Here is a 24,887-nt window from a genome sequence, read left to right on the forward strand (position 1 = left end):
CAAGGTTGTGGAAACGGTAAAATATTCAGTCATAAAAATATTCCAGATGAAGATATCTATTCATTATCATATATTAAGCTTAAACATGACTTGAATACTCCTGTAAACTTGTAAACCATGCCAGCTGATCTTTAGACCAGAGAACGTGTGTTCCACCATTTATGTTCAAATGGAACTCTTTTGTGTTCTATTTATAGAAACAGGTGATTTCCCAGATCACATCAGACATCGTTTTCTTTGACCTAATAATTGATTTACAATGTATTTTACTAGCTTTCTGTTCTGAACAAAAGTTATTTATCAACAAGAATGAAGTCTTTACTTTATCTTCAAATAAAGATGGTAAGTTATTATTTGTATGTGTGTTTAGTTTTGGGTGCTCTTTGCACTGACATGTCATCTGTAGCCTGTAGGAATACACAAAATGTGGCGAAAACATGTGTTCCAGTTACTTAATTTGCTGAAGAAAATTGAACACATAAAGTAGCAAAATATTTCACATGAATTATTACTTTTGAACACCATTTTGACACTCAGTCAAAGATGTATTTCCTTGAAAAAAGGTAGGGGCGCCCTTATTAGGGCAGGCGCCCTTATTAGGTCAAATACGGTATATGGTCAGACAGTATATATGGTCAGATAGTATATATGGTCATATAGTATATATGGTCAGACAGTATATATGGTCAGATAGTATATATGGTCAGAGAGTATATACGGTCAGATGGTATATACGGTCAGATGGTATATACGGTCAGATGGTATATATGGTCAGATAGTATATATGGTCAGATAGTATATATGGTCAGATAGTGAATAAAATTGGAAAAAGAAAGTTTGAAAAGTGAACAGGGCCGGAAATAGAGATACTTAAATGAGGGAGATCAACTTCACCATAAAGAAATACAGCTAACACATGCTATCACTACCAACCCATACAAATAACAACTCACCGAATTTGAAACAGATGACATTTTCAATAAAAATATTAACCTAATATTGGGTTTGATTGTCAATCAAATGTGTCTACCATGTCTGTGTCATTGGGTATCATTACCCGACACTTCACCACGTCCCAGCAATACCTTTAAGATCTTGTGAATACCAGCCACCACGTCCCTACAATACCTTTAAGATCTTGTGAAAACCAGCCACCACGTCCCTACAATACCTTTAAGATCTTGTGAATACCAGTCACCACGTCCCTACATTACCTTTAAGATCTTGTGAATACCAGTACCACGTCCCTACAATACCTTTAAGATCTTGTGAATACCAGTACCACGTCCCTACAATACCTTTAAGATCTTGTGAATACCAGCCACCACGTCCCTACAATACCTTTAAGATCTTGTGAATACCAGCCACCACGTCCCTACAATACCTTTAAGATCTTGTGAATACCAGTCACCACGTCCCTACAATACCTTTAAGATCTTGTGAATACCAGTACCACGTCCCTACAATACCTTTAAGATCTTGTGAATACCAGTACCACGTCCCTACAATACCTTTAAGATCTTGTGAATACCAGCCACCACGTCCCTACAATACCTTTAAGATCTTGTGAATACCAGTCACCACGTCCCTGCAATACCTTTAAGATCTTGTGAATACCAGTACCACGTCCCAGCAATACCTTTAAGATCTTGTGAATACCAGTCACCACGTCCCTACAATACCTTTAAGATCTTGTGAATACCAGTCACCACGTCCCAGCAATACCTGCAAGATCTTGTGAATACCAGTCACCACGTCCCTACAATACCTTTAAGATCTTGTGAATACCAGTCACCACGTCCCTACAATACCTTTAAGATCTTGTGAATACCAGTACCACGTCCCTACAATACCTTTAAGATCTTGTGAATACCAGTCACCACGTCCCTACAATACCTTTAAGATCTTGTGAATACCAGTACCACGTCCCTACAATACCTTTAAGATCTTGTGAATACCAGTCACCACGTCCCTGCAATACCTTTAAGATCTTGTGAATACCAGTCACCACGTCCCTACAATACCTTTAAGATCTTGTGAATACCAGTCACCACGTCCCAGCAATACCTTTAAGATCTTGTGAATACCAGTCACCACGTCCCTACAATACCTTTAAGATCTTGTGAATACCGGTACCAGTCACCACGTCCCTGCAATACCTTTAAGATCTTGTGAATACCAGCCATACTCAATCAGCAGATTTTGTTTGATATCAAACTCTTCGGCTGGTAGCCCATCGTACCAGAAGTTCATTTAGAGGTATTACTGTATGGTTTGAATTGTACGTACTAGCATTGACATTTGTAGTGTTCGAGATGGTAATAGAAACGACAAAATTTTTTAGAATGTTTCATCTCTATCATGATCCTATTGACACCAAGTTGACAAGTTGTGACAAGATGGTAAAAATAAAATAGAATCAAGTAATATCGTCGAAATGTCACACTCTTAAATATCATTTTGGTTGTGTTTTATAACTTCTATCATACTAACATTATATATAATTATCAGCCAGAAGAAAGTTTTCCAGAATACCTGATCTAAACAATTTCACAGAATGTGGACTTTTCTAAAATGTGTACCATATATAAATTCGATTCTTTTCTTCATTGTGAATGATCAGACAAAAGTGTCATTTAACCAGCTCAATTAGACCCTTGGCTGCTGCATTGCTTTGTATAGACATTAATTATTGCTATGGTTTTTATTATTATTATTTTTCTGTAAATTGCTGTAGTTAATGTGCAGGTGACACTAGCTTAAAATACATGGGAGTTAGCCATGACTCCAATGAGGACCAGCTGGGGCCTGTTGGTTTATGAAGACAATAAAAAACTGGGTTTGTCTGTTGCATCTTGACAGACCTACCAATGAAGGACATTAAAGTTCAGAAAACGAAACAAAATCACCAGTTCTGTCCTTATTCCATAAACGAGCAACTCTGCATGGTCCAATGGATACACGAAACCATCCCAGTTTTATCAAAACACCTGATGTTCAAAGTAAATGTCAATAAGATTTTATCAAAAGAACCCAATAAGAACTGTTAAGTCCACTCCCTCAGTAGACATATCTGAAACAGCAGATCCATGTCAACATCTAGTTGATCTGATGCATGTCCTTTGTATGTTGATAATTATTTATGTTATTAAGCTTGGGAAGGGTTTCTCTATAATCTACACCTTGTGTAATTTGTACTTGATGGTCCCAGGGACAGGTAGATTCTTCATTAATTACTAACTGGTACATTGGATACCCACTTGGTACTAGAGTCATTGCACCAACACATCGTACAGGTACATATATTGTCCTCATAATGACTTCTGGTCGACACTATAAAACTCATACAACCATAAATGACTTATAAACATTACCCAGTACCAGTGAATGTGAGTATGAAGTGACATATAAATATAACACAGTAACGGGTACCATTGAATGTGAGTATGAGGTGATGTATAAACATTACCCAGTAACATTGAATGTGAGTATGAAGTGACTTATAAATATAACACAGTAACGGGTACCATTGAATGTGAGTATGAAGTGACATATATAAATATAACACAGTAACGGGTACCATTGAATGTGAGTATGAAGTGATGTATAAACACCCAGTAACATTGAATGTGAGTATGAAATGACTTATATAAATATAACACAGTAACGGGTACCATTGAATGTGAGTATGAAGTGATGTATAAACATTACCCAGTAACATTGAATGTGAGTATGAAGTGACATATAAATATAACACAGTAATGGGTACCATTGAATGTGAGTATGAAGTGACTTATATAAATATAACACAGTAACGGGTACCATTGAATGTGAGTATGAAGTGACTTATAAATATAACACAGTAACCGGTACCATTGAATGTGAGTATGAAGTGATGTATAAACACCCAGTAACATTGAATGTGAGTATGAAGTGACTTATAAATATAACACAGTAAGGGGTACCATTGAATGTGAGTATGAAGTGACATATATAAATATAACACAGTAACCGGTACCATTGAATGTGAGTATGAAGTGATGTATAAACACCCAGTACCATTGAATGTGAGTATGAAGTGACATATAAATATAACACAGTAACGGGTACCATTGAATGTGAGTATGAAGTGATGTATAAACACCCAGTACCATTGAATGTGAGTATGAAGTGACATATATAAATATAACACAGTAACGGGTACCATTGAATGTGAGTATGAAGTGATGTATAAACACCCAGTAACATTGAATGTGAGTATGAAGTGACATATATAAATATAACACAGTAACGGGTACCATTGAATGTGAGTATGAAGTGACTTATAAACACCCAGTACCATTGAATGTGAGTATGAAGTGACATATATAAATATAACACAGTAACGGGTACCATTGAATGTGAGTATGAAGTGATGTATAAACACCCAGTAACATTGAATGTGAGTATGAAGTGACATATAAATATAACACAGTAACGGGTACCATTGAATGTGAGTATGAAGTGACTTATAAACACCCAGTACCATTGAATGTGAGTATGAAGTGATGTATAAACACCCAGTAACATTGAATGTGAGTATGAAGTGATGTATAAACACCCAGTAACATTGAATGTGAGTATGAAGTGATGTATAAACACCCAGTAACATTGAATGTGAGTATGAAGTTATGTATAAACACCCAGTAACATTGAATGCGAGTATGAAGTGATGTATAAACACCCAGTAACATTGAATGTGAGTATGAAGTGATGTATAAACACCCAGTAACATTGAATGCGAGTATGAAGTGATGTATAAACACCCAGTAACATTGAATGCGAGTATGAAGTGATGTATAAACACCCAGTAACATTGAATGCGAGTATGAAGTGATGTATAAATATAACACAGTAACGGGTACCATTGAATGTGAGTATGAAGTGACTTATAAACACCCAGTAACATTGAATGTGAGTATGAAGTGATGTATAAACACCCAGTAACATTGAATGTGAGTATGAAGTGATGTATAAACACCCAGTAACATTGAATGTGAGTATGAAGTGATGTATAAACACCCAGTAACATTGAATGTGAGTATGAAGTTATGTATAAACACCCAGTAACATTGAATGTGAGTATGAAGTGATGTATAAACACCCAGTAACATTGAATGTGAGTATGAAGTGATGTATAAACACCCAGTAACATTGAATGTGAGTATGAAGGTATGTATAAACACCCAGTAACATTGAATGCGAGTATGAAGTGATGTATAAACACCCAGTAACATTGAATGCGAGTATGAAGTGATGTATAAACACCCAGTAACATTGAATGCGAGTATGAAGTGATGTATAAACACCCAGTAACATTGAATGCGAGTATGAAGTGACTTATAAACACCCAGTAACATTGAATGCGAGTATGAAGTGACTTATAAACACCCAGTAACATTGAATGTGAGTATGAAGTGATGTATAAACACCCAGTAACATTGAATGCGAGTATGAAGTTATGTATAAACACCCAGTAACATTGAATGCGAGTATGAAGTTATGTATAAACACCCAGTACCATTGAATGTGAGTATGAAGTGATGTATAAACACCCAGTAACATTGAATGCGAGTATGAATTTATGTATAAACACCCAGTAACATTGAATGTGAGTATGAAGTGATGTATAAACACCCAGTAACATTGAATGTGAGTATGAAGTTATGTATAAACACCCAGTAACATTGAATGTGAGTATGAAGTTATGTATAAACACCCAGTAACATTGAATGTGAGTATGAAGTTATGTATAAACACCCAGTAACATTGAATGTGAGTATGAAGTTATGTATAAATATAACACAGTAACGGGTACCATTGAATGCGAGTATGAAGTTATGTATAAACACCCAGTAACATTGAATGTGAGTATGAAGTTATGTATAAACACCCAGTAACATTGAATGTGAGTATGAAGTTATGTATAAACACCCAGTAACATTGAATGTGAGTATGAAGTTATGTATAAACACCCAGTAACATTGAATGTGAGTATGAAGTGACTTATAAACACCCAGTAACATTGAATGTGAGTATGAAGTGATGTATAAACACCCAGTAACATTGAATGTGAGTATGAAGTTATGTATAAACACCCAGTAACATTGAATGTGAGTATGAAGTTATGTATAAACACCCAGTAACATTGAATGTGAGTATGAAGTTATGTATAAACACCCAGTAACATTGAATGCGAGTATGAAGTGATGTATAAACACCCAGTAACATTGAATGCGAGTATGAAGTGATGTATAAACACCCAGTAACATTGAATGTGAGTATGAAGTGACTTATAAACACCCAGTAACATTGAATGTGAGTATGAAGTTATGTATAAACACCCAGTAACATTGAATGTGAGTATGAAGTTATGTATAAACACCCAGTAACATTGAATGTGAGTATGAAGTTATGTATAAACACCCAGTAACATTGAATGTGAGTATGAAGTTATGTATAAACACCCAGTAACATTGAATGTGAGTATGAAGTGATGTATAAACACCCAGTAACATTGAATGTGAGTATGAAGTGACTTATAAACACCCAGTAACATTGCATGTGAGTATGAAGTGATGTATAAACACCCAGTAACATTGAATGTGAGTATGAAGTGATGTATAAACACCCAGTAACATTGAATGTGAGTATGAAGTGATGTATAAACACCCAGTAACATTGAATGTGAGTATGAAGTTATGTATAAACACCCAGTAACATTGAATGTGAGTATGAAGTGATGTATAAACACCCAGTAACATTGAATGTGAGTATGAAGTGATGTATAAACACCCAGTAACATTGAATGTGAGTATGAAGTTATGTATAAACACCCAGTAACATTGAATGCGAGTATGAAGTGATGTATAAACACCCAGTAACATTGAATGCGAGTATGAAGTGATGTATAAACACCCAGTAACATTGAATGCGAGTATGAAGTGATGTATAAACACCCAGTAACATTGAATGCGAGTATGAAGTGATGTATAAACACCCAGTAACATTGAATGCGAGTATGAAGTGATGTATAAACACCCAGTAACATTGAATGCGAGTATGAAGTTATGTATAAACACCCAGTAACATTGAATGTGAGTATGAAGTGATGTATAAACACCCAGTAACATTGAATGCGAGTATGAAGTTATGTATAAACACCCAGTAACATTGAATGCGAGTATGAAGTGACTTATAAACACCCAGTAACATTAAATGCGAGTATGAAGTTATGTATAAACACCCAGTAACATTGAATGTGAGTATGAAGTGATGTATAAACACCCAGTAACATTGAATGTGAGTATGAAGTGATGTATAAACACCCAGTAACATTGAATGCGAGTATGAAGTTATGTATAAACACCCAGTACCATTGAATGTGAGTATGAAGTGATGTATAAACACCCAGTAACATTGAATGCGAGTATGAATTTATGTATAAACACCCAGTAACATTGAATGTGAGTATGAAGTGATGTATAAACACCCAGTAACATTGAATGTGAGTATGAAGTTATGTATAAACACCCAGTAACATTGAATGTGAGTATGAAGTGATGTATAAACACCCAGTAACATTGAATGCGAGTATGAAGTGATGTATAAACACCCAGTAACATTGAATGTGAGTATGAAGTGACTTTACACATTAATTGTTAATACATTTAATCCGTCATTGTTGTAATATATCTATTTCGTCATTAATCTTATTAGAAATAGTCCTTTCTTTTGCGAACATGTTAAAACAAGTTTGATGCTACCAACCATTTTTAAAACTATTATTTTGCTGTTCTTGGTAACCTAATCATGACGTTGACTGTGTCGAGAAAGTAACTAAATAGATATACATGTATATAATGTTACAGCGCCATCTAGGATTACTTTGCAAATTGGAGTTATGTCCCCTGACTCACTAAGTGTAGGAATTGAGATTTTTTATTAGTAATAAGCTGATTAGCTCAAACATAATGACTATGACTAACAGACTAACTAGCTGTGTTAAAGTACACAGAGGTGTAAGTTCTTCTCATTCAATCCAGCACAGAAATATTAGCATCATCTTATATTGTATAGTGTAATTCACACACATCTCATACATATAATGTACGTGTAGACTTGAGCTACCTTTCAGAACTCAATAGGAACTTTTTTTTTTAACTATTTCTGGGTTGAAGGCTTTGTTTCATATATAACATGTGAGATATGTATTAGTGTACCCAGAAACCCAGTGAATATTTAATGTAAATCACCTTGAGTTGCTGGGGAGGTATGATGATCAGATCCTATTACAGGATATAGGCAGACTAATAAACACTGCTTGTTTGTGATGGATGTGTGTCAGATTCTACAAGGTATTTCTGTAAATTATACAACATTGTTAGTCCATAAATCCATATACTGTATATATATCTCTAGGGGCATTGAAGAATGGTCATTAATCTACAGCCTATACACTTGTGATGGTACAGACATTTATGGTCGACCCAGGTCAGAATTAATGGCAGCTGAAATCATCAATCCATGATGTAAGATCAAGAGGGAGGCACTGGATAAAAGCATGTTACAGACTCCTTGACAAGATGATACTAACATTTAACGGATATTGTGCGAGTTTTGTGTGGGTTTGGAGCTGTGGTACATGTGTATCTAAGGTAAACTGAAGTACATAGGCCAGATCTTCTCTCTATTTACAAACATTTGTACCTTTCAAATTAAAGATTAACACAACTAAATATTTTGGGCCTCAAATCACGACATGTAGTAAATCCCAATCTTTGCCAAGTTGATCTTTGTTGGTACAAACACAATACTAAAAAACAACAGGTGAATTACTTCTCATCAAGTCTAAAAATCTTTCTGTGGATCGAGTCTAAATGTTTTAAATCAAGTTAGATCAACTTTAACCCTAAAACAATGAGAAAACCCTTTAGTTTTTTATCTGGCTGAACTGGGGTAATATGCGTATCACTAGATCCTGTTTTGTCATTCAAGCCTTTGTTGAAGTTGATCATAGGTTGTACAGGTAGAACTCAGCATGCCTTCTCAGCGACACAGGATCGCATTTCACCTACCAAATCAACCTTGTGTCCTGTCATCTGTATACAACAGCTTTAACTTCAACTTAACAAACTTTTACACAAACACACTTGTAGCAATAATAATGAAGTTGATGAAAACATTTAACATTTCAATTTGAGAAAAAAGAAAATCTTTACAAGAATCCAAAAGAAAAGCTGATTTTTATGACAGAAAAATAAAGTTGAAAACTTTGAAAATTAAAGTGAAGCATACAGATGACAGTGTCGCCTCTCTACAGCAGTGAAATTCAGAACACAATGGTCAAGACTGGGGATAATGGAAGCCTTTAACTTATTTATTCCAATCTGTCCATGTGGGACTATAATAGAAAGACAAAATGGCAGGCCTGATAATATCTGGTCTAGTGTATGGGTAATTTAATTTGAAAGACAAATCTGTGAGGGCTGTTAAAGGCCAGGAGTTATCTCCCTTGATGGCTGTTAGAGATTATCTGCTGCTACTCTTTATTGAAAGGTCAAAAGGTGACTTCATTATTCTGATGAATGAGACTGAATTGAACAATCTCAAACAAATTAACAGAAGAAATATAACAGGTCAGGGATTCATATGCTTCCAATTTAAAGAGACCTTTTTCAATTGAAAATAGGCCCCTTATATTAATTCGCCTCTTTGAATTTGTACTGATGAATAAAGAATTATCATTTCCCCTAAATATCTTCCATCTGAGAATTCAGGAATTATAAAACTGAAATGACCTCATACATATTTTAGCAATGCATTCCACATTAAAACATTAACAACTGATCGATGCTATGTTTGAGAATTTAAACTTTCAAAAAAATTACAATATTTTTAATTTGGAGTACAAGATTTATTCAAAAATGGTATGGTAAATTCCTGTGACTGAAGTTATGTTTGTATTAACTGAATAAATAAAACATTTAACATTACATTCTTTTTCATCCCATTTCTTCTTAACAGAATTATCTCCCCTTATTCACTCCACTTTATCCCACATCTATTGCGATTACCTACGAAGAAAAACAACCCGAATCACTACCATGCTTCCAAATGGTGACCGAAGGAAATGGGTGGTTGAGCAATAGTCGATAGACATGTGCACTGTAACTCTCTACAATGTGCACTACAAGTTACCAAAGTGAGTTTGTTACTTTTGGAGTTAAATCACAATCCTAAAGGTGACGTTCGAGGTACCGGCCTATCTATACCCAAATATATAAATCTATAACTTTGGTACCTTGTTCAAAATCATTCTGTAGCATTTGTAACATTAATTGTAAGTTATATAATTAATGAAACCAGTTCACCTTCACATCAGAAGATTTCTGATAATTTCTTGCATCCAAAATAACCACATTCAATGTAGTTATCAAGCCCAGAGAGTCTACTACTGGAAGTAAAACCGGGATCGCTTCACTTTTGACCATGATTGTATAATTAAAATCATACACAAAAATATGCTGTGAATGTTAAGACAAAAAGGAGGCAGGATGCTATATGGTGTATTTTCAGAAATTAGATCTGTTAAGATGCTCAAAACACCGTCTGTGTACATCAAGACCTTGGCAGGTAAAAGTCTTGGTAGAATTCCATCCAATGCTTCTGCCATATTTCCTGTTGATCAAAAACTTTTCATCTGCATGCCGGACAGTACAGATCCAGCAAACTTGATCAAAAGATAAGTATCAAAAGGCCCCTGAACATATTGGACATGACTCTGCCAATATACATTTTCTAATTAACACTTACTGAACCAATCCCTGTTTTGACAGGCAGCTCCAGTGTAATGAACTTCCTAGTACTTATATGTGTGTACTGATCTTTTTGAGCTGAGAAAAACATTCTGTTTTGAGCATGTACGGATAATCTGTTATTTTTATCATTATCATCTTTAAGGAGCAGAACTTGACTCATTCCTCATGCAAAATACCAAGATCATTTCCTTTTTCAAATATCTCTGACCGGAAATTCCCAATAAATATGCAGTTGTTCTGTCTCTGTGAATGCATGTAACTTGTATAAAATATTGGTAAAAAATATCATAGGATGTACATATACGTACACAGAAGAGAACAAAACTCTTCCCTCAGTCGTATAAACAGGAAATTATACATGTATGAAATATGAAATTTGATCTAATTGGATTGAATTCTCAATAAGCAAATTATGCTACATCACGAGTTGCAACTGACGCCCTCATGCACTAGAATTCAGAAATATTTTCCTGAAAGCATTTTCAAATTCACAGTTTCCATTAATTAATTAAATTGGCTGTTTTTCGTCAATTTTATAGACTACAATATTGCATAAACTCAATTTTTTTTTACTCCAAATGATCTATTCCTCGTTCCATAGATGATTATACATACACACAATACATAATACAATACTACAAAATAACACCACATAGGAAGAGTATTAGTAATAGGAAATGCAAGAGACTCGAAGATAGAGGCAGTTTGGATAATTATACATTACATTGGTTTTTTTTTTATTACAGGATCAACCAATTTATTGATATAAACTTGCAAATTTTTTTGAGAGTGGAAATGTTTTTAAACAAATAAAAAAGAATGTAAAATGTTTAGTCAGCAAATAAATCTTTAACAATGTATTAGTATGAATTATTGGATCTCTCGTACAAAACATAGAACAAATCGTATTTCAAGGAATTGTTTTATCTTTATCAATGAACAGAATATTTAAACAGAATCTAAGGACAAAAAAAGAAGACTTGCAGACTGCTTTCATTAATGACCACAGCAATTAAGTATGGCATAAAAGAGATCACTAGATTTCAAATTAATTCTTTATTTATATACAATGAGTTGAAAGTAAAGCATATTTTTATACAAAATATCTTTTAAATATGAAATGCAAGAGCATTATATAATCTATAAATAACACAAAATTGTCTCAAAAATTTGCAAGTTAGATTGAGAGTGATAATGAAAAGAAGGATTGTTGTTATAAAGCAGAAGTTGGTATGTTGAACCGAAGAGGTTAGGACTTCCTACCAGATTAGGAGTACACTGATTCAGATTTCCAAGACAATATTTCCTTATTTCTGTCATCCGATATCAATCACTAGTAAAAATCTGAAGTAAAAGACACTTCAAACATTATCACTTTTGATTTATATCAGACACCACTCTCTCAGGGCGAAAATATCAACCTTGAAAAATTCCAAACCGTTATAGTGTACTTGTAATCCAAGGGAGATCACTCTATGCACACTGCAGGAAGAGAAGACAATTTTTGCATTTTACTTACTGCTTTAGAGTCAATATCTATCAAGTCTCTCGTAAGACGTTCACTTCTCCGATTTGTCTGTAAAATAGGAAATATAATAACAGCTATGATGCAAAGCTAAAGCTACAAAAATCTACATTCAATGCAAAACACTGACCTAAATTTAAACCATTCAATGATTCAAAGTGACATATGGCCCATGATATATGACCTATGACATGTGACCTTTGGTACATGATAAACACCATGCCCAGTACAAGTAGAAGTCATCAACAATGATATTCAAGCACTCCAACAATATCCACTGATGCAGAAAGTGGAAAAACATTTCAACAGGGTTCATTTTCACAAACATGAAGACTTAATAATTATAAGCATATAAAATCTATTTTTACTTTCCCTGTGTACTTTACTATATAAGCTACATTCTTCGTGAGAATATTTGGCAAAAATAAAAAATTGCGTTACCTATATCCATAAGAACAGAAATACACAAAAATATTCAAACAGGAAAAATAATCTATCACTTCATTCAAACCCATTGGGAAAGCATTGCTTAATGCTTTAATATTAACCGATATAAAGATAAGTTTATATTAATCGATATAAAGATATGTTTATATTAACCGATATAAAGATATGTTTATATTAACCGATATAAAGATATGTTTATATTAACCGATATAAAGATATATTTATATTAACAGATACAAAGATATGTTTATATTAACTGATACAAAGATATGTTTATATTAACCGTTATAAAGATATGTTAATATTAACTGATACAAAGATATGTTTATATTAACTGATATAAAGATATGTTTATATTAACCGATATAAAGATATGTTTATATTAACCGTTATAAAGATATGTTTATATTAACCGATATAAAGATATGTTTATATTGACTTATATTATAAAAAGATATTTTTGTGTAAACAGATGAAGAGATAACATTTAATATCCTGATATTTCTACATTTCTACATCATGCAGTGACCAATATTCTATATTTAGAATTTGTACACTCCAGCATGCATATGCTGTATATTAATGACCTATATAATGCTGTTTTAACTGAACTCTATACTGGACATTTGACCTGGTTTAATCCTGGTATATATAATCTAATATCAGATTTAAGATCTAATTACTATATGTCACCAAGGCATACTATCATACATACAGTCTTAACCACAAATGGCTAATCTGACATACACTTCTAGATCTCTTTGCTAATGTATATATACAGTGGAACTTCGTTAACTCGAACTCGGATAACTCGAATACCCCGCTTAACTCGAAGTACCTCGCCGGTCCCGGCCGAATTCTCTCTTTATCTTAGTAAAAAAAACTCGGATAATTCGAATTCGGATAACTCGAAAAACTCGGATAATACGAAGTAAAAATTTGGTCCCAACAATAAAAATCCTACTTGAAATGTTCGAATAACTCGAAGTATAATTTTCGTCGATCGGTGGCAAACGCCGACATTTTTTAAGAGCTAAATTCCGTTTGTAATACTGAACATATCGGCACTACTAAACTACATGCTATTATAAGTGTTTCATAAATTCATAAAAGAAATTGTCGGTTGAATCTTATAACAACAAGTCTTGGTGATAAAAAGTACTGCTTTACTTACATCAGGTAATTTCCCAAGGCGGTCGCCGATATCAGTACACACGATAGTCAACAACTCATCTACCCGTTCGCTCATGCGGAACTAATCTCTGACACACCGGTAGATCTACCCGGCTGATGTTTTTACAGGTGTAGAAATGACACAGTCACCGGCGCCTATTAAATCTTTAAACTGCTGAAACAATAGCGTAATTACTGCCGAGGTGTTCAGAGTACAACTGTAACGGTCAGTGCTGTCTATTAAATCGGATAAAACGCCAACTCAGTTACAGTAACATTTTATACGCACATGCGCAGCCCAACTTCCGGTGCTAATACACATGGAAATGGCGTGGTTATCAATAAAAAGTAAGTAGGCCGATCAAACAGTATTTTATATATGTCCAATAAAAGGTAATGGTTCTGTTACGTTTTGTATGCAATCTGTGTTAAACTTAAACGGTTATTTGTTTTGACATTAATAACTTGTTATTTTGTCGAATTCCGTTTTATCGTTTACCTTTTGCAAACATGACTTGCACATCAGATCGTTACTGAAGTGACTAAGTGAAAGAAACTTTATCGTGACTGTATATCGGCAAAACTACACCAAATCACAAGTGACATAACGAAACATTACATATATATGTACATGTATTGACCAGTCTTCACACTAAACTGATGAGCGACAGAGCGAAGTTATAATGATTATATAATGTTGACAAATATTGACCAAACTTTTCACCAAAAATGATAACTCGCTTAATTCGAACACTCGGATAACTCGAAGTTTTTTCGTGGTCCCGTCGACTTCGAGTTAATGAAGTTCCACTGTATAGCATGCTTGTTGTAACCATGACGCCGTCCAAAAACCAAGATTGATATATTTTTGTAGGATATAACACTCATGCAGTCAGTGTGTTGTCAATATATATGGAACAGCGATACCAAATTATCATCCCAAATTATCGCTGGGTATTCTAGATCTGTTATTTCACCAGAATAATGAATTCTTTGAATGTCACTCCAAGTTGCCTCCTACTCATGATTAAATGATGAAATGACCTGAACTCCCAAAATACCATCCAGTGATGGCTTTCAACAGCACAGATTTTACATACACAAGCAACTGACCATAGTCTATTTCGAAGAAAGGCTGATGCACTTTTACATGTCCCCATACCTCGGGACATCTTATCAGTGAGAAAATACAATTCCAGTCCAGTGCTTGTAAAGTTTTCAGACAGAATAATCATTGAGCATTGATTGAATGAACTTTCCGAGATCAGTACTAGACTTAATATAGACAGGAATTCAAGCCTCAGAATTATCCTCTGTACGGTCAGTATGATCAGGTTTTATATCATTAAAATATTGTTGTTGGAAGTACCAATACTAATATATATCTATATCAGTAAATTTCTTTGGAATCAAATATCAACAAATTGTAATATATCACCATTCGTCATATTACCATATGAGCTGGAAAAGTTACCAATTTGTATATAGATGGAGATACTTATGTGAAATGGGCAACATTTCCTCTAAATCAGAAAGTGTCATGACAAAAAGCCGTCAGTAAAATAACCCAGCCTACATTATAAAATCCCTGATGATTATCCTAACCAACTACCTAGCTATCACTTATATTATTCTATTTGGTCATTATGATAATCCAGCAATTTATCTATTTACAAAAATAGCCAAAGATTCACAACTGATCTGGTTGGTAAAGTACAGACATATGTTCGCACTGAAAAATGATAGGAGGCACTCGCATATTAGAATGGCAAAGGTGTTACCAGCATGAATATGGTACCTAATATGGCAGTCATGCTTTGAAGGATGAGACTGTATAGAATGGAAAAAGCGTCCGCAGAAGGATGAATATGGTACTTTAGCAGTCATGCTTTCAAGCATGAAATAGTCTAACTTTAGAAATAAATATAAACACTCAAACCAAAGTTGGGAATTGAGAGAACTGCATAGTAACAACAGAAGGTAATTGTTTATACCTAAACTTAGGAATGGCTTCCTGACACATTAGTGATGTCTGCAAGGGCAGCAATGTACCATCCCTAGTGTTTCCATATGTCTGTTTTGAGACTCTGCATGTTATTTACATTTTCTGAAGAGTTGGGCAGTTGTGGAACATCAATCTCTCCACAGCTTCTCACATTTATCTGAAGGGCACTTCCCCCAAACAACAATTAAGTACTGTTTAGTATACAAGGTCTCTATACTTTCCTTATTCAAGGATGAAAGTCAAGAGCACTCAATTTTGTTACAGTGTAACAGTACAACAGGTACCAAAAATGTCCAAAATAGAGAGTTTATTGAAACATTAAAGATTTTATAATTATGTGCTGTATATAAATCCCATCCATTTTCTCCAGAACCCTGAAATTCTCAAAACACTACTCATTCACTAAGTCTGACTATATTTCACATGTCACTACATATATATTTGGCCAGTTTAAAAAAAAACAAAAAAACTTTTAGATAAAAAGTAGTTTCAGTAGTCCACATGACACTGACAGCTATACAAATATATAGGTAGTGTATATATATATATATAAATTAATTTAAACTTTATGAATAAAACTTTTATTTACTAAAATTTTCCAAAAAACTTCATACATCTATAGGAAAACAATGGGAAAAATGAAGTTGAAATAATTGCACACTTGCTATCCCAAATTCCTAACCATAATACCATGTCCGGCCGGATGTGGCACTCATGTGGTGATGAGAGCCCTCTCCAGAAACCCTCATCCCCATCAGCTGAAGTGTATATAAAAATTCTCATGTCCATTGAGCAATACAGATTTCTATCTGAAGTGGTGTCATGTTATTGTTTATTATTTCATTATTAATCATCTGCGATGGTAAATAATAATGTGACACCACTTCATACAGATGCTCAATACTTAACAAGCTGCTGAACATCACACACCCAATCTCTCCTAATATCCTGTACAATGAACATGTCCCATTCTATGTTACAATTGTCAACGAGACGTGGATGTCAGACCATCAACAAAGCTTTCTTATTGTCCCTCTTGTCTACCTGGCTTTTCCTAATCATGTACGTATACCCCGGCCCATGGTCATCATCCCCACCCCTTAGTGTGTACCACAACCAACGAAAAAAGGAGCATCAGAATTCTTATTGTCGCTGTTAAATTAATCAGTATATATATATTTCCAGTACTGCAACCCATAAAACCAATATTTACAGAAAGTCACAGTGGACCAACATGTACAGCCAGTACAATAAAAATCCCCAGTACCTCTGAAATATGTACAAGATTTTGGTGGATGGGACCAACAGCCAGTACAACATCCCATGTACCCCTGAAATTTGTATACCAACATGTACAGTCAGTACAACATCCCAACCCTGTACCCCTGAAATTTGTATACCAAGTCAGTACACCATCCCCACCCTGTACCCCTGAAATTTGTATACCAACAGTCAGTACACCATCCCCACCCTTACCCCAGAAATTTGTATACCAACAGTCAGTACACCATCCCCGCCCTGTACCCCTGAAATTTGTATACCAACAGTCAGTACACCATCCCTAGGCCCGTACCCCTGAAATTTGTATAAGATTTTGTTGCCTGGGACCAACAGTCAGTACATCCCCAGCACCCCTGAAATCTGTACAACATGCATATATTAGTGCCTCGGACTAACATTCAGTACCATACCCTCGGTCTAACAATCAGTACCATACCCTCCGACTAACAATCAGGACCATACCCTCCGACTAACAATCAGTACCATACCCTCCGACTAACAATCAGTACCATACCCTCCGACTAACAATCAGGACCATACCCTCCGACTAACATTCAGTACCATACCCTCCGACTAACAATCAGTACCATACCCTCCGACTAACAATCAGTACCATACCCTCGGACTAACAATCAGTACCATACCCTCCGACTAACAATCAGTACCATACCCTCGGACTAACAATCAGTACCATACCCTCCGACTAACAATCAGGACCATACCCTCCGACTAACAATCAGTACCATACCCTCCGACTAACAATCAGTACCATACCCTCCGACTAACAATCAGGACCATACCCTCCGACTAACAATCAGTACCATACCCTCCGACTAACAATCAGTACCATACCCTCCGACTAACAATCAGGACCATACCCTCCGACTAACAATCAGTACCATACCCTCCGACTAACAATCAGGACCATACCCTCCGACTAACAATCAGTACCATACCCTCCGACTAACAATCAGTACCATACCCTCCGACTAACAATCAGTACCATACCCTCCGACTAACAATCAGTACCATACCCTCCGACTAACAATCAGTACCATACCCTCCGACTAACAATCAGGACCATACCCTCCGACTAACAATCAGTACCATACCCTCCGACTAACAATCAGGACCATACCCTCCGACTAACAATCAGGACCATACCCTCCGACTAACAATCAGGACCATACCCTCCGACTAACAATCAGGACCATACCCTCGGACTAACAATCAGGACCATACCCTCCGACTAACAATCAGTACCATACCCTCCGACTAACAATCAGGACCATACCCTCCGACTAACAATCAGTACCATACCCTCCGACTAACAATCAGGACCATACCCTCCGACTAACAATCAGTACCATACCCTCCGACTAACAATCAGGACCATACCCTCCGACTAACAATCAGTACCATACCCTCCGACTAACAATCAGGACCATACCCTCCGACTAACAATCAGGACCATACCCTCCGACTAACAATCAGGACCATACCCTCCGACTAACAATCAGTACCATATACCCTCCGACTAACAATCAGGACCATACCCTCCGACTAACAATTCAGTACCATACCCTCCGACTAACACAATCAGACCATACCCTCGCCTAACAATCAGGACCATACCCTCCGACTAACAATTCAGGACCATACCCTCAGACTAACAATCAGTACCATACCCTCCGACTAACAATCAGGACCATACCCTCCGAACTAACAATCAGTACCATACCCTCCGACTAACAATCAGGACCATACCCCTCCGACCTGGATAACAATCAGTACCATACCCGATAACATCAGCATACCCTGCGACAACACAGTACAACCTCTGCGCCGAGGTAGGCGTAAGAATTGACCTGCTGCCCCATTGATGATCGTAAGAGGCGACTTAATTTGGATCTTATCTTTTCTCTTCTTTCTGAACAACTTTCTTCTTCCTAATGTCTCCCTTGACAATGCCTCACTTTTGGCCATTAGTTGAGCGTTCGCCCCTGTGAGGAAGGCTTTGGGTTCTGTCCCCTAGCCGAGACATACCAGAGTCTTTAAAAATGGTAGTTGCTACTCCTGCTTAGCGCTCAGCATATTTGGAGTGGGACGACTGGTTCGCCCGTTGTCAGTATAATGTGACCGGGTGGGGTGTGCTGCTGGGTGTCTTCGGCATTACGCTTCAGTGAGGTAGCACTATAAATCGGCAAAAGTTCCGGCCTATCACAAGGAGACTTAACACGAACATACTGCAGCCTCCCAAAACACACATACGCACTCACCACACGCATGCATGTCGCACGCACGGGAGGCCGTCCTTAAATGACCTTAGATGTTAATAGGACGTTAAACAAAATAAACCAAACCAAACCAAACCATACCCTCCGACTAACAATCAGGACCATACCCTCCGACTAACAATCAGGACCATACCCTCCGACTAACAATCAGTACCATACCCTCCGACTAACAATCAGGACCATACCCTCCGACTAACAATCAGGACCATACCCTCCGACTAACAATCAGTACCATACCCTCCGACTAACAATCAGTACCATACCCTCCGACTAACAATCAGTACCATACCCTCCGACTAACAATCAGGACCATACCCTCCGACTAACAATCAGTACCATACCCTCCGACTAACAATCAGTACCATACCCTCCGACTAACAATCAGGACCATACCCTCCGACTAACAATCAGTACCATACCCTCCGACTAACAATCAGTACCATACCCTCCGACTAACAATCAGGACCATACCCTCCGACTAACAATCAGTACCATACCCTCCGACTAACAATCAGTACCATACCCTCCGACTAACAATCAGTACCATACCCTCCGACTAACAATCAGTACCATACCCTCCGACTAACAATCAGTACCATACCCTCCGACTAACAATCAGGACCATACCCTCCGACTAACAATCAGTACCATACCCTCCGACTAACAATCAGGACCTCCATGCAATCACCACAGAAATGTTTTGTGTGTCTGTTGATTATTGATTTGAGACGTGACAAGAGGAAGTATTACATCAAATTTAATTCAAATCCCACTTGTTTATGAACAAGTCATTTCCAGAAATGTTCAAACACATTAAATGTATTGTGTTTTTTTCAATAAATTTATAAAATAGCATTACATTGCATCTGTGGTTTACTGTCAGACATAATTGGCATGAACTTTTTAACATTTTAAATTTACTTCTGGAGATTACCGTATCTATCCTGAAAGCTAAAATGACTCAAAGCATATAAGGGTTATGGAAGCAACTACCAATGTCTACTGAACAGCAGCAGAAAACCATGACATGCAGGATAAATACGGTATCTGCCATTCAGTCAGTTTGAGTTTATGGACAGACAATTACACAATTGCAAGTCCAATATCAGTGAGTTTCTGGACAGACAAGTCCAATATCAGTGAGTTTCTGGACAGACAAGTCCAATATCAGTGAGTTTCTGGACAGACAAGTCCAATATCAGTGAGTTTCTGGACAGACAAGTTCATTATCAGTGAGTTTCTGGACAGACAAGTACAATATCTGAGTTTCTAGACAGACGTCACATGTACAATATCAGTGAGTTTCCAGACAGGCATGTTCAATATCAGTGAGTTTCTGGATATACTTTTCCTGTTCTATTGAAGTTTTGAGAACAAACTTTAATGCCTCAGAATAGTGTACCTTCACTTTAACAAACCTTTCTTCCATGAAATGTGCTTAAAATAAAACTCTTATTTAATTTTTTGATATTTTCTTTTTTCCAGGTGTAAGCTTGGGCCATGTAAGACTAACTGCGCATGCAGAACACTGGAGTATCATGTGCACATGTGTTTAACACAAACTTATACCTTCATGTTCTAAAACTCAGATTAAATGACTAGATACTTCGTTACCTTGGCTTCTAAATCATTCTGGAGAAGTAAAATAAGCCCCAAATTAGAGCTAAAACTGTACTCTACCACGAGTTAATTACTGCCGAGAGTATAACGGAGAAGGGGATGGACTTTCCAGGGATTTGTATAAGGATACCAGTAATAGCCATAGGTAATGGCTTCTGTTGTAGGTGTTCAAATCACTATCTCACTTAATTAATACCCCTAGTGTAACATTAATTTTTTTTCTAGAGCAAAAAAAGCCTAATTTATAAAGAGTAAAATGTTTTCGAAAATTGTGAAATAATTAGATTTTGTAGAGGTAATTAAACTAATCTGTTATGTTGATAGACATTTTACTGCAATATAATAATGACAAAGGACCACAGGATTGGCAAACTCTGTGATGAGATAATAAGATTGAAGATGCAGGGATTCTGCAGTACACTATATCTGTGTCCAATTAACGATAACAGGATAACAGTAACATTCCATCGGTTACTGCCCTCGTTTACACGAAAAAGATAGCATCATTTCAACTGTAATCACATCTACACGATGTTAGATACATGGGGAAGGGGGTTATAATTGTGAACCAGGTGCTTTCAGTGTGAATTGATCACAAAATATCTTACATGTACAACACCAAACTGCGACATGATCGAGCAGTCTGTACCACCAACACCTAAAGTCTGTACTATACCTAAATTTAATTCTGTGAATACTTGTACAAACTTATATCTTAATTAGATGTGAATACTTGTACAAAAGTATGTCTTAATTAGATGTGAAATTTTCTGTCGGATATATGGTAGCAGATTATTGGGTACATGTATTTCAAAACTTTTAATGCCTGTGTGAAACTGTTAAAAACAATTTGAGGGTTGGTGCAAAAATTGAAGTTGTCATTGGGTCAACAGGGTTGGGCCACTGATCAGACCAAGTCTATCCTTATAAAGTTATATTTGGGACTGATTTCAGAAAACTTATAGTCACACCTCCTAGACGTTGGATCTGTTCTAATTTTCAGACCTGTCCATTTGGCACAGACACCATTGCACATTCTATAGAAGTTGCATCATTTCTGATTATGGAAGACCCTGACATGCCTCCGGGAGTTCGAGGCTATTCTATTGGAGATCCACAATTATCCATTTCACCGGGAGCTAACTGGTGGTTTGTCGACCAGGGTAGCTCAGCGCTCACTAATCATTCTCTGAACATCCATTCCTCTTTCTGCCTAATCACTTCCAGCCATGTTCCTATCAGACAATCTAGTGCTCCAATTTTACAACAATTTTACATTCAGTTGTCAACCTCCACACACCAATTTCATCTTTAAGCCAAGCACAAACAAATATGCAATCATAGTGTAAAGTCTATTTCTAACCCATGTATTGAGTTAGTATTGGTTGGGCGATCTTCGCAGTACATCAATATGTCAAAATATAGCCCAGCTTGGCTAATCCAACCAATGCAATTCTGGCAGTCCCAATATCGATGCTTTTATTAAAGGACATGTGAGGTTTTTTTCTGGACCATTTTTTTAAGAAGACATGTATGGGTTTTTTGTTTCTAGACCAGTTTTTATCCATAATATACAGCTATGATTTACAGTCGAACCTGTCTATAAAGGACACCTAAGGGACAAGACAAAAGTGTCCTTTATAGAGAGGTGTCCTTTATATAGAGGTTCAACGAGTTATGTCCCTTATAAACGAAGAAATAAACCAAAGTCTGTTTATAGTACACTATATGTCTCCTGATTTATTATATTTAAACACTTAAACAAATGAATAAAAGACAAATAATTAAAGATAAATGCTTAATTAATTTTCAATCATTCATCTGACACAAAAATTGAAGTTGATATTTTTAATAATTTATATTAAGCCTATAGTTTCAAAACAAATCTTCACAATATCATATTATACTGAATATCTATTCAGACAAATACTCAACATAGTCAAAAAAGTAAAGGTAATTCTTATCATCGTAAAACAATTTTCATTAATCCTCAATATTTTGGAAAATAAATATGTTTGAAATATTTTTTCTATTACCACATTAACTCTTTATAAATGAAAGTGCATTTTCCTCTGATAATTATAATCCCTAAGCATTTATTTTGAGACATATTTTCTGAAATCCATGTAGGGATTTAATTAATAAATACCGTTTTCTGGTTCAGTCAATTAGTATAGTGTATACAAAGACACTCGGAACTCTTCAGCTGTTCTTAATAGGTTACGTAGTCATATTCCGAGGAGTTCCGAGTGTGATAAAATGGCGGCTGACAACCATGTGCCTGCCCTGTCAGATTTGCATACGGTTGATTTTGTAAGTAAAACAATTATGACAGACATAACTATTGATTTGTCCCTCTTCTGTTGGTCTTGATAATGATTTAATTACCACCTGACCATTCTTGTTGTCTAGGCTATGGTTGAATGGCTAAGCTTAGCTGTCACCGGTGGGGTTGAGTAAACAAACACCTCTGCTGATGGCGATCGGTCACTCTCTTGTAATTACTGCCCATTGTTACAGCAACTTACAGGTAACAGGACAATTAGTGACTGATGAAGTGGCTTCCTAAGTTAGCATTGCTGCCAGGGGAGTTGAGTAATTAAGGCTTTCCTTGTTATTTAGAAACGTTTTACACACAAATATCAACACGGCTATGGTTTCACGTGTCCGTTATACGGAATTTTTAACAACTTTACGGACAAAAATAAGTGTCCGCTGTCCGCATTAGGAAGGTGTCCGCTATATACATGATATTTATATAGTGATTTTCATTGGGGATTCCTGGAAGTGTCCGTTATGGACAGGTGTCCGCTATATAAGGGTGTCCGCTATTACAAGTTTGACTGTACAATGAAACCGCTTTCTTACAAGAGCCCAATATATGTATACCTATCAATTAGTATAAGGGTCAAAGAAGTAATATGAACAGTATAATCCAGATAACACTGGATCCTCACATAAATGTATGGAGGATACGAATTACTTGTAATCAATTAGTATACATATACGTATAGCAGTTATATAAGTATAGTCTATTTCTTATAATGCAAGTACCCAGCAGTCAGTATGCATAGAATCCATACATTAATAGTAATTGTAAACATATACGTATAGCAGTTATATAAGTATAGTCTATTTCTTATAATGCAAGTACCCAACAGTCAGTATGCATAGAATCCATACTACATTAATAGTAATTGTAAGTATAGTCTGTTTCTTACAAATACCGAATATAATTCATGTACAGTAACTGGTGAAATAACACAAGCATTTCCTGCCTGCTGGTTCTGTATCTTTATCAAACAGTAACAACAAATTATCATATAGTTATATGCTTCTGCTGTAAGCACCAATTCAGATGTGAAGACAGTGGCCCACTGTAACATGCTGGCTGTTCCATAAATCAGGCCATGTACTACTGCTATAATGACATGCTCTTCATTTTACCAAATCTGGTATACATATGTACAACTTGATTCATTCAGGAAATCCATCCACACTCTTTAACAGACATATATTTACATGCATAACAAATGATTACCAGATTGGCTCCAAAATAGTAAACAATCTTGTTGGTAACCGGAATCCAGGAAATGAAAAAATATCTCAAATGTTTCTACTATAAAGAGTCAGAAATATCTCTTTAACATCAGAACAAAAACACTGCAAGACAACCCAAT

The 24,887-nt window shown here is 36.0% G+C and overlaps 1 protein-coding gene across 3 annotated transcripts in view; it reads right to left on the bottom strand.

Moving 5' to 3' along the window:
* LOC117316581 overlaps positions 1–24,887 on the bottom strand; it is an 89,006-nt gene that overhangs the window by 35,048 nt on the left and 29,071 nt on the right. For 2 of the 3 annotated variants that reach the window (XM_033871243.1, XM_033871241.1), the window contains exon 2: positions 12,379–12,435. The exons of the other annotated variant lie outside the window; for it this stretch is intronic. In XM_033871243.1, coding sequence (XP_033727134.1) covers positions 12,379–12,435 — 57 coding nt within the window. The remainder of the gene's footprint in view (positions 1–12,378; positions 12,436–24,887) is intronic. 3 annotated transcript variants of the gene reach the window in all.

This window comes from Pecten maximus, chromosome 18 (genome assembly GCF_902652985.1).
Source record: "Pecten maximus chromosome 18, xPecMax1.1, whole genome shotgun sequence".
Lineage (NCBI taxonomy): Eukaryota > Metazoa > Mollusca > Bivalvia > Pectinida > Pectinidae > Pecten > Pecten maximus.